Here is an 11,876-nt window from a genome sequence, read left to right as displayed (position 1 = left end):
TGTATGCAGTATCTCCTTTTTATTATACAAAAATAAACAACAAAAGCAAAACCAAACAATGTTGCCTTTATTCTGAAAAGACCGGAGGTGTCGTCATCGTCTTCGTTCACTGACTTGAGTTTTAGTTAAAGCTCGTCCATGCTGCTCCCGACGCTGTGTGGTTCCTGTGTGCTATAGAGGTAGAGGAAGCTGATGGTGATGATGATGCTGGAGAGGAGTAGGGTGACAGTGGTGGCGGACCTGTTCTTCATCAAGAGAAATGAGTCTAAGGAGGAAGAGGGGAGGATTCACTGTGTGTGCTCCAGAGCCTTCGTACAGTGAGCCTGTCTCATCTCTCTGATGTCCATTCATTTTGACCAGGACGTAGTGTTGGTTAATATGTGGAGTTGTTGGCCTTCATCAACTGTCTGTGTTGTCCTCCTCTCTTTAGGGATAGAGAGCTATATCGCGCTGACAACAGGCTTCTGACCTTTGAACTGGAAGATACCGCAGCCCACGGTATGTTACATTATTTTCTTATGATTAGCATTAGAGAGACACTGAAATCAAAGGATGATGACGGATGATTCTTATTGAAAAAAAATCTGTTTTTATTTCAACTCACTGAGTCAGATGACGATGATGATAAGGAGGAGGAAGAGGAGGCTGATGAGGCATTGGATGAAGAAGCTCAGCTGATGGCTAGCATGGGTCTCCCTCTGACTTTCGTAAGCTCATCTGATCGGAGGAGAGCAGTAAGTCTCTGCGGTGTGAAGTCGACTTATTTCACTTCATAAAACTGTCACTCCAACGATTTGATGATGGTTTTGATCATGTAACTGCAGAGGAGATCAAACAGGAAGCCAGACACACATTGGACAGGACCAGAGGAAAAAGAGGAGGATGAAGAGGAGCTGCAGGTTGAAAACAAAGGTAAGCATTATTCACATAGAGCAGAGGGATATACTACGAAGCAAGATTAGTGCCTTAGCGAGCTATGTTGAGCCTAAAGCCAGACTTCTCCGTGTCATGAAGGTGGCTCTCTTTTAAGCTGGCTATATCACGAACATAACCTGTCGACTATGAAAAGTGTTGCCCCTTCACCGATCATCTTCCTTGAACGTGACCTCACAGTTTCTGGAAAATTCAGTGGATTTAGGTGCTCTTCGGAGGGAGAGAGTTTTTCCAGACCGGAGTGATATACAGATTCTCAGCTGAGGGAAGATGTTACATATGCAGTCTTGTTGAACCATGTGGAAGTAATGCGACCACACGAAGCCGTGCACCAGCAATCACAGGATGTATTTTATTATTCATTAAAGTTCTGCTTTTCCTGGGAAAAGGAAAAGTCATAAGTATAAAATATCAATCATGCTTAACAAAACATTTAAAAGTACCATTTACTGCAGTGCCTTATTCTCATACTCCAGTTGCTCGATCTCAAGTTATATTTTCTTGATTTCCAGCTCTTTTTTCTGATTATCCAGCTCTTTTTACTATTATTCTTTTTATTAAGGTCCCTCACTTTGTCTGCTCCAACATGTATTAATAGGACATCACGCAACAGAGTTGAGTGAGATAGACATTTATGTTGGTGACCTGTGTTCATCATTCACTTATGTGTTCTTGGTCAGGATTACTTTTAAAAAGTAGACATAGGACTGAAATGATAAAACCCTTGTTTTTTTCTGTGGGCCTAGAGGTGGAGGCCACAGGCTGAGGGGAGGGTTGCACAATGTGACAGTAGTGAGCAAGAAAATTAATTGTTTCTAATTTAAAAGGATTAATTAAAATTATTATTTAGATTATTAAAATATCTACCCCAAAGGTACCTCTGAATGCACTGAAAGTGTCTCCTAATCATTGATCTCCACCTGTGGAATAGTTTAAGAGAAATGAATAAAGTGGATTTGACATAGCAAACAAAGATGACAGTACATGGCAACTTTCTTTGACAGTTACCTCTGTGTGGGGGTCAGCAAGGGTGTGTGCTGGTGGCTTGAGCAACTCTACAGTGTCTCCTTCAACTGTAAATTAGATTTAGGCTTGTCTCATCTGAGACAATAAATATGCATTTAGTATTTTACCACCAAAGCCACCACTTATACATCCCCTGGACAAAGAATAGCTGCTGGGAGCTTCCAGCTCCAGGGTCTGACTGAATACTCCCTTGTATCCCCTCCATGATCCAGCTCCTCTCAAGCTGTGTAATCTGCTGGAGCGGCCCCTCCACTCTTTCTCCTGTCATTTTTGTTCTTGTTTGCTTCAGATAATATTCACAGGTAATATGTTACACAGTATATCATCCACATACACTAAAAGAGTGATGAATACACACCACTTTGGATGATATTCTTGTGCTTGGTCAAGATTTGCTGCCAAGAACGTTTTGCCCAGCTGGCACTACAACTAATAGAACACCAATCAGAAAATAGCTTAGACTTTATCACAAATAAGACAAATCAAATAAATCTCACTTTGATTTTGCCCTAATCTAAGCGATTTGCATGTATCCTTCATTGTCAGGGAGGGAATTGAAGTTATATAATGATATATAATATCGGCTATATTAACTTACGCGATCTGAAATTTTTTGTCAGGCTTTCTTTCTTACCTTGTTTGTAGAAACAGTGTTGCTTTTAGCTGTTCTTATCGGTCTGAACTCTTCATAGCTCTCCATTATCATAATCTGCTCCTCTTGGCTGAAATATGCGTCACGGTATCGGACAATTTTTCTGCACAAAAGGTGTCAAATGACACCTAAACCTCCCTTTTTATGTGAATGCGCACAGAGCTTGATGAGGTCAGCCTGGGTCAACAAATCAAGTTGATAACCACTGTTGTGATATTCCTTATCTCTGGTTGGAGCTTTCGGCTTTGTCGACCCAGCTCACCCAAAAAAAGCCCGGCTCTGTTGAGCTTCCTTCGTAGTGTACCCCTCAGGTAAACAGAGGCCAAACAGGACATCTGTAGTAAGTCAAGGCTTGTGTCTGTTTGGATCAGCACCAGTCTGAGCTTCTTCCTGCCTAAAACTAAAAAGGAACATCCATAAAATCACTTCTGTCAGTATTTCTATTGTTATTTGTTGTTGTTTCAGACTGCACAGTGATTTATGACCCAGCTGAAGAGATAGAGGTGAGTGAAAGACTGGAGGGTGGAACAGGAGGGACCCAGGATGCTGGCTGGGAAAGCTACTGGGGTAAGTAAGACAAAGTATAAACCAGACACAGTGAAGTGCATTAAGAGATGTAGATTTTCAGTGACTACATGAAATGGTTAGACATGTTGCTGACATTGTAGCAATATAGATACTATGATCAGCCATAACATTATGACTTCCTGCTAGAATTGACTAAGTCCACATTTGCTGCCAGAACACCTGCTGGACTTCTGAAGGTGAGCTGTGGTATCTGGATCAAGCAGATCTTTTAAGTCCTCTAAGTTGTGGTGTGGGGGCATCCATGGATTGGACTTATTTGTCCAGCAGATCCACAGATGCTATTAGATGGAATTTGTAGTCAAGCTGAATGGCAGGACCCAAGGTTTCCCTGCAGAACATTGAATGCAATGATTTTGTTTTAAGTAACGTTAACTTAGATAAAGGCAGAAATCATCCGCTCATCTATCATTCTCACTGCTCTCACTGTATCTGTGATGCATTGAAGACACTTCACCTGCCATGGGTACATTTCTGTTTTGTTTTTTTTTTCTGTCACACTTCAAAAATAACCTCAACCCCTTGGCCACATGGAAGTGGGGGTGGTTTCACAAAAAAAACAAAAATGCAGGCCGCTGATGTAATCTCAGAATCCTGGGATGACAGATTGTATATTGAAACCAAGCGTCAACTCACCATTGCGTCGGTTTTGAAGCATCCAATTTGGCTTTTGGCCATCTTGGTTTTTTAAACCCAGTAGAGCTGGACCTGAGGAGGAGTCAGGGATCTGATCTTTTCTGTACACTATCCTAATTGCGTGGCCCAATCTTTCAATCGCGCTGGACCTGTGTCCCCTAATCAATCCCTAGCTTTATGGTCTGTTTTTCTCTAAATGGAACCATCATCTAAGAAATTAACATCATATATTAAGAAATATTAAGAGGACTTGGAACTTAGGACTGAAACCAAAAACTCAGTAGGTAAATCTTTGCTGAGTTAATAAATAAGAAGTGAGGCATAGGGAAAATTCTAACCATAGACATCAATGCAATCTCACTTCCTGTTACAATCTATTGCTAAACTTGACAGTTTTTAATGGTAATAAATACATTAGAAACAAACAGGTCACAAGCCTGCACTCTGTTGTCTACTCCACTGACACATGATACCAGGTGGTTGGGCCTGCCATTGACTATCTTGGATATTAAATATCGTTTCTTCCTCTTTATCCAACTGCAGCTCAGCATGGTGAAGCTCTGCTGTGGAGCAGCTGGCTGGAGAAACGTATAGAAACAGTGACCACTCCTTGGGACAACTCCGAAACAAAGGCTTTATGGGACAAACATGCTGCAGACACCTACTACAACTACTGGGAGCAGTATTCATACTGGACTGCACAAGGCTGGACTGTTGACCCGGTTGTGTGTGCTAGGGAAACTGGTGTCACAGAGAGCCACTTGGATGGATCTACTGAAGCTGAAAGTCGACACGATAAAGAGGAGGAGAAGTGTCTTCATGGCCTGTTTGAACAGAAGTGCACATTGGAGTCAGGAAGTAGTTGTATGGACTCAGAGACTCACAGACTGTGTGAGAGTGAGGCTGATATCAGAGAGCATGAAGAGGAGGAATTCTGTGCTTCTGACTCTCCCACCAATGGTGGAGACGACCGCAAAAGACCTGCTGCAACCTCACAGCACAACACAGACAGAAAAACAGGTGATGAGGATGTGTGTGTGTTGGTGTGGTCTTCTAGATGCCTTCAGTGAAAGATTTTGTCACCACAACATCACAAACTGCATGGTGCAATCGTGAAACTTGACAGGTGCGCAGTTGAAATGTAATTGAGGCTGAGTGTAAAGAGGTTGTGGAGGTGATACTGTAGTGAAAACAACTAATTCTGAAGCTGAAACTAAAACCAGTTCTTTGACTCACTCTGGTGTGTCATCAGTGGTGCCTCTGCCAGGTTCTGGAATAGATCATTCAGATGCAGCTGTACCAAGGTCCCCCCTACACTTCTGCATTAGTATGCTGTTTAACTTTAATTTTTACATTTGAAATATTGTTTTGATATTTAATACATTAATTCAGAGGAGGGTAGCATGGCAGCGTAGTGGTTAGTGCTATCGCCCCACAATAAGAAGGTCTTGGGGCCTTTCCATGTGGAGTTTGCATGTGCTCCCCATTTCTGCGTGGGTTTCCTCCAGGTAGTCTGGGCTCTGGTGACTCTAAATTATCCGTAGGTCTGAATGCAAGTGTCTGTGGTTGTTTGTCTTTGTGTATTGGCCCTGCGATGAACTAGCAACCTGTCCGGGGTGTACCCTGCCCTCACCCAGAACATTGGCTGGGATTAGCTCCAGCATCCCCCGTGACCTGGAAATGGGAAAGCGGTAGAATATGGATGGATGGATAAATCAATCAGAGGGCAGCACAGTAGCATAGGTTAGTGCTGCTGCCCCACAACAAGAAAGTTGCAGGTTTGGTTCCTTTCTTTCCAGAGTATGCATGTTCTCCCCGTGTCTGCATGGGTTTCCCCCAGCTATTCCGTTTTCTCCCACAGTCCAAAGACATGCATATCTAGGTTAACTGGTGACTCTAAATTGTTAGAAGGTCTGAGTGTGTGAGTGGTTGTTTGTCTCTGTCTGTCTCTGTATGTGAGCCCTGCAATGGACTGGCGATCTGTCCAGGGTGTAACCCTAACCCTGCCAACATCCAGTGTGAGCTGGGATTGGCTCCAGCAACCCCCACGACTTGTTCAGATAAGGGATAGAAGAATGAATGATATTAATTAAGTAAATGTGTTCACTGATTAATTTAATAAGAATCCTGTGCTTTGAGTCAGGTTCCCAGCATGCAGCTGGCAGCTCTAACAGACAATGTGGCACAAGGGATAACATGTCAAAAAAAAATGATGATGATAACGATGAAGAAGATATACCTCCAGGAGGAGGACCTGCTAAAATCAAACGCAGGTGAGTTTCTCTAGTAGATCTGTTGAATGTAGGGTAGATACTGATGCTTGAGATTGATAAGAGATATGTGTAACTGATGCTGGTTGTTTTACACTTTGTCTGCAGTCATGAGCTAGATGTGGAGGAGAACCCACAGCTGACCTCTGAGAATGCCTGGACCAAACTGGGACTCAAACACAACCCTGAGCCCCAGTGAGTCTTTGCTGCTCATCCAGCTCCTCTGCTCCCACAACATGCATCACTGTCATCTGAGCTAGTCATGCAAAAAGTAGAAAGGTCTCATGGTGTGTGTCTATGTCCCAGGTTCAACAGTGTGGTGGACTTTAAGAGCAGAGCCTGTCAGAAGGAACAAAGGCAGCTATGGACAAAGAGAGCAGCTGGGAAACGCGGTGGTGATAACACACAGCCACATATCAGCTCTGCTCTCCACAAGGTACCATTTCTAATTAGCAATGGGAAATAATACCACTGAAATAAGATGCGTTACTTTTTCCGATAACAGGTAATCTAACTAATTACCTTTTCCTTCTTTACAAGCCAGTACTGTTACTGACAATGACATAGGTTTTGTTACTTATCTTATTAAACTGGTGTTATCTCCTGCTCTTTCAGCATTTGAGATATCCTTTTCTTTAGTGAGGGGGTTACAATTATTTCTGTCCATTTCACTTCTTAAAAAATTCATAATATTAATTTCATTCATTTTATTATAAATCATCGAATAAACAGTTGGATTTAAAGTCCCCTTAAAGGTCCTGAATGAGCTGACCACCAGTGATGGATGTATTGATACTCACACACAACTCCTTTGACTATCAATTACTCTAATATAATAATATATAATATACTCTAAAGTATCAATACTAATTAATAAATGCTAAATGCTAAATTCAATTTATGGCAACTCCGCTTGGACAGACTTCATTAGTGGACATTAAATAGACACATTAGTGCACCCGATATGCATGAGACACTTTTTTTCAGGATTTTGAGACATATTCATTGCATAAAAATATTTTTATTAAATTAATCATTCTAATGAATTAATCTGGATTAACACTTAATTTAACAGACCTACTGTAATTGATGGTGCAGTAGTGTAATCTGAGCATTTTGTGTCTCCATCTACTGGGCGTATTGATGTCATCTATTGGTGTTTGGAAGCAAAAGTGAAAGGAGCATTGACCATTCACTGGATGTGTTCACTCCACAGGTCCAAAACTTCCTCAAGAACAACCAGATAGAGATACAGAAGAGTCCCTGTCCCCAGACAGGCGGAAGAAGTTCACAGGACCCCGAGGACTGTGAGAGTGGAGAAAAGAAGAGTACTGAGGAAAAAGAGGTTTTTAATTCTCGATCCAGTTTAGGTCCAGAAAAGAGGAAGGAACTGCAGTCTAACACTTCCTTTGCCTGTGCTCATCAGACTATCAACAGTATGAGGAAGGAGGAAGAGCAGCCTGGCAGACAGTTATCATCTCTAGAAGTTCCTGACTTTCTACTGTGCGATGCACCTGAACACAACAGTGGTGAGCACAGGAATCATCAGATTATTAGAATCTTGTGACAAGTGGTGTTGTCTAATGCTAAATAACGTGTATGTGAGTGTAGAGTTCAGTGTGACAGATGAAAAGAAGCCAAAGAGGAAAAGAAACAAGAAGAGTAAGCATGGCAGGAGGCAGCAGGTCCCAACAGAGATGGCAGCTGAACCTGAACTGGCTAAATACTGGGCTCAGCGCTACAGGCTCTTCTCCCGCTTCGATGAGGGGATCCGGCTGGACCGAGGTCAGTCCGTGCACTGCATCCACTCCATTCTGCATAGACCTTGGCTCATATTCCATATTCCACAGAATATTTCCCAACTAGTGCAACATATTATCACTATTAGATAGCTTGTTATTATGTGCAGTCTGACCTTCCACTGAGCCAGATTCTCCATCCAGTGTTGTCATGTGACAAATAAAACTTTGATTTAGTTCAGATTACCACTTATACCTTAAAAAGGTACTACTACCCTCAGTGGGAATGAGACAGTGGAAGAAACAAGGCATTGGAGAAGATTTTACAAAATTTTATCAGAGGTGACTGAAGCGTTTTCTCTCCCAGATGTATTTGGATTCTCTGTTAGTCACAATGACGATGACAGACAATAGGGAGATTTTAACCCTAACCCTTATGCTAGAGTGGTGTTTCTTAATATTTGCTCAGACCAAAGTTCCCTTAGGCACTAAAATAAAACTACCAAACATTCCCAAACCTAACAGAGCTGCTACTTACAGTCATGGTAAGGGGTGCAATGGATCACAAAGGAAAGAAAGAAAAAAAAAAAACATGGGTAACAAGATGAATGCTTTTTTATTTTGTAGAACAATTCAGAATACTTTAAACATGGAAAAATAACCAAAAATAATTTAAGATGTCCATCCAGTGCTTGAATATTAAAATACTAAAATAAAAATAAAAACACTAACTGCTTTATAAAATCCATTCAAGAAGACTTGCATCAAAGTACAAGTCTGCAAGATTCCTTGTGAATTAATAAAAGGCACACCTGTATTTACAACTTTGAATTCTTTTTCAAAAAGATGAGGATGTCTGCATTGTCTCAGGAGAGTATAAGCATGCTGATGGATTTAGTAATATTTTTAGCCTGGTCTGATCCTGCAGGAAAGAGCTGCTTAAATTCAACGGTTATAAGTTGTTGCTGTGTTGCCTTTCTTTCTGCAGTTGGCAGTGACACACTTGGGTGGTCATGCTTGATGTATTATCATGCTCGTATGACAACAATCCCCATAAACCTAGTTTCAAACACATTAAATACCAGCCACCAGCTCACCTTTGTATAAAACAAAGTGAGCTGTCAGGGGCTGGGGTATGTGGGTGCAGAGGAGGTCACAGCTATGGGGCAGGGACAGCGCTACACCAGAGCTACGGGATGCTATAGCCCCATCAAAAATGTTTGTAGCCCAAGTTAAGCCCAACAGGCATTTTCTATGTATATATATATATATACTGTTCCAATCCTATTCCCCCTTGCGTGTTTATGCTACACCCCATTGGTGTACCCTGTAACCTGTGTGTGTGAGGGGAGGGGAGGGGGGAGTCTTTTTTTATACTCCTGCGTTAGGCTAAGGCCAGCTAGCCTACAGTCCGTTGCAATGGATCATTTTGTGATCAAGAAAAACAGAGCGCAGGTAGAAAATGAAGACCAAGACTGAGTTTATCAGAGGGACAAACAACAAGAAGGAGATTTGAAAGAAATGAGAACCTTCTTATAAAGTAAGTATGACTTCAGTTACTTTCTCTCTCTCTCTCTCTTTCTCTCTCTCTCTCTCTCTCTCTCTCTCTCTCTCTCTCTCTCTCTCTCTCTCTCTCTCTCTCTCTCTCTCTCTCTCTCTCTCTCTCTCTCTCTCTCTCTCTCTCTCTCTCTCTCAGAGGGCTGGTTTTCTGTGACTCCTGAGAGGATTGCTGAACACATTGCTCTCAGAGTGGAGCACAAATTTCATGGGTGTCAGTTGGTGGTTGACGCTTTCTGTGGTGTGGGAGGAAACGCTATCCAGTTTGCCCTTACTGGGAAGAAAGGTAAGCACAATTACACCTTCATTTGGCTGGTGTTGACATCGAAAACCACAGATCAGGATCAACAGTTATGAAATGGATCCGTTTGCTCCATTTGACAAAAATTGGTCTCAGAGTTTATCCTGGTTTGACTCCTGTCTGCACAGTGAGTCCTGAAAGGAAACAGCAAGTTTTCAGCTCAGTGTTTCTCCTTTTCTTCTGTTGTGCCATTGTCCCTTCAGTCCTGGCAGTAGACATTGACGCGGTGCGGTTGGACTTGGCGCGACACAACGCTGCAGTTTATGGTGTGGCCAATCAGATTGAATTCCTCCAAGGGGACTTTCTGCAGTTGGCATCCCATCTCCGTGGCGATGTGGTCTTCCTGTCACCACCGTGGGGAGGACCAGACTACCTGACCGCTGAGGTGTTTGACATCAAGACAATGATTGAGCCAGATGGATATCCTTTTAAGATCAATAAAGTTCCGCAGAGAAAGAACAAAGTCCACTTGGGTCTCAACTTAGTAAACCGAAGGTTGCTTCAATTTAACACTCATTCACAGAGCATCAGACATTTAAAAGAGAGGTACATCTAAAACAGCCAGTCTTATGTGAACACTTTATTATTAGCTCATAAAGTTTCTTCAAAGATGTGTTGGACCTGTGGTAATATATTGTGTATTGACGTCACATCCAATGGTTCAAAGCCTTGAGAGATCAAGCTAGAGGTTTGTTCAAGAGGACTTATGACCCAAAATGTGTCCATTTGAAGTAACGTCCCTCACTTTTCCTTTAAAAAAAAAAAAAAAAAAAAAATGTTTCTGCAAGTTTTTTCACCAAACTTTTATTTTCATCCTTAACAGTCTCCACATTTGAGATTTTCGGTCAAGCCAAATTGATTTCAGACAACATTGTCTACTTTCTTCCTCGGAATGCTGACATGGATCAGGTGAGATGAAAGAAAAAGCCATGAGATCCACGAAGCTCTTTCACGTTGTCTGTGTGGTTATCTCATTAAATATGGTCTGAAATCAGATGTGTTAATCACATTTACTGACATTTAAAGGTTCTGTAAACAGTTGCCACTGTAGATGTTGCTGTAGACCGATAACATCTCAGACAAATACTTTGTCAGCCACAGATCAAGGTTTCCATTCATATGCTGCCTACGGACACAACATTATGAGAAAAAAAAAATTGTTCCAATGAAGAATAAAGCTAAAATACAACCGCCTCAGAACTCATCTGCATATGTGTTGACTAAATCTGCTGTAATATGGACTATTTCTCATCTTGAAGTGTCTGCCTGTTGATTATAAGACCATTTTACTGGTTTGAAAAGCTCCCCCTTCACAGATTTGCTTTTATCTTACAAATCCTGTAGACCCTTCTGGTCTTTGTCCTTAAATTAAACCTAGTCAGTGTATGGTTGAGGGATTGATTGATTGATTGTTTGTTTGATTAATTGATCACTAACTATTAAACAGCTGTCAGATAATGGATGCCCTGCCCGTTTCTCCTCAGGTGGCCTCTCTGGCTGGCCCAGGAGGGAAGGTCGAAGTAGAGCAGAACTTCCTCAACAACAAGTTGAAGACAATCACTGCTTACTTTGGCAGCCTGATAACTGCAGACAGTCAATGAGGAGCTCTCTCTGCTTTGACTCAGACTATACTCCTTTTAGTATGTCTTATTTTAAATGATGTGAAACTGAGTCAGATGAGGATATAGATCCAGAGTTGCTTCTTTGAGTTAAAGCAGTCTGAATTTTACAACAATTTATATTTTATCTTTTTTTATTGTACGTTAAAACAAATAAATGTTTTTTAAGAAAGCTGTTTGTTCTCATCTTCAGTGATAAGATAGGCAAGACATCATCATCATCAATACTATGACTTCACATAAACTCAGAGGCGCAAACCAGGCAAATGCTTGGGGCCCACAACTATAGACCTCCCATATGAACACAACACACCCTTAGTGGGCTAACTATGTGTGCTTCAGTCAGTGTCTGCATATTGCCTGCATTTTATCTGCATGAGTGTGTATTGGAATAACAATTAAAGTATAACATAGTTCAGCATCTAACCCTAACCCTAACCCTGGATGAATGAGAATATGCACAGACAGGGCAACGCATCATACTCCGAAAGCCACGCCCACCGGAGGGAAAAACAATAGGTAGCACAATTTAAAAAGAACTGTCAAGTAGCTAGCTTA

General features: G+C 41.6%; 1 protein-coding gene across 1 annotated transcript; it reads left to right on the top strand.

Moving 5' to 3' along the window:
* Window positions 1-115: 115 nt before the first annotated feature.
* tgs1 (trimethylguanosine synthase 1) lies at window positions 116-11,484 on the top strand. The gene is made up of 16 exons (XM_029524482.1): window positions 116-317; window positions 431-488; window positions 609-734; window positions 825-912; window positions 3,077-3,178; window positions 4,376-4,852; window positions 5,976-6,105; window positions 6,211-6,297; window positions 6,409-6,538; window positions 7,319-7,447; window positions 7,529-7,631; window positions 7,714-7,887; window positions 9,538-9,684; window positions 9,903-10,119; window positions 10,530-10,608; window positions 11,184-11,484. The coding sequence occupies exons 1-16, from the start codon at window positions 193-195 to the stop codon at window positions 11,298-11,300; spliced, it is 2,289 nt and encodes a 762-aa protein (XP_029380342.1). The 5' UTR covers window positions 116-192; the 3' UTR covers window positions 11,301-11,484.
* The last annotated feature ends 392 nt before the right edge of the window (window positions 11,485-11,876 follow it).

Source organism: Echeneis naucrates, chromosome 17 (assembly GCF_900963305.1).
Source record: "Echeneis naucrates chromosome 17, fEcheNa1.1, whole genome shotgun sequence".
Taxonomy (NCBI): domain Eukaryota; kingdom Metazoa; phylum Chordata; class Actinopteri; order Carangiformes; family Echeneidae; genus Echeneis; species Echeneis naucrates.
This window is presented reverse-complemented; position numbering and strand designations above follow the sequence as displayed.

What these genes read in the sequence shown, in the direction of transcription:
- tgs1 (XM_029524482.1), top strand. Translation starts at nt 193, where the DNA reads ATGGTGATGATGATGCTGGAGAGGAGTAGGGTGACAGTGGTGGCGGAC. An exon ending in TGGCTGGGAAAGCTACTGGG is followed by an intron (nt 3,179 to 4,375) that starts GTAAGTAAGACA and finishes ATCCAACTGCAG; the next exon opens with CTCAGCATGGTGAAGCTCTG. An exon ending in GGAATGCTGACATGGATCAG is followed by an intron (nt 10,609 to 11,183) that starts GTGAGATGAAAG and finishes GTTTCTCCTCAG; the next exon opens with GTGGCCTCTCTGGCTGGCCC.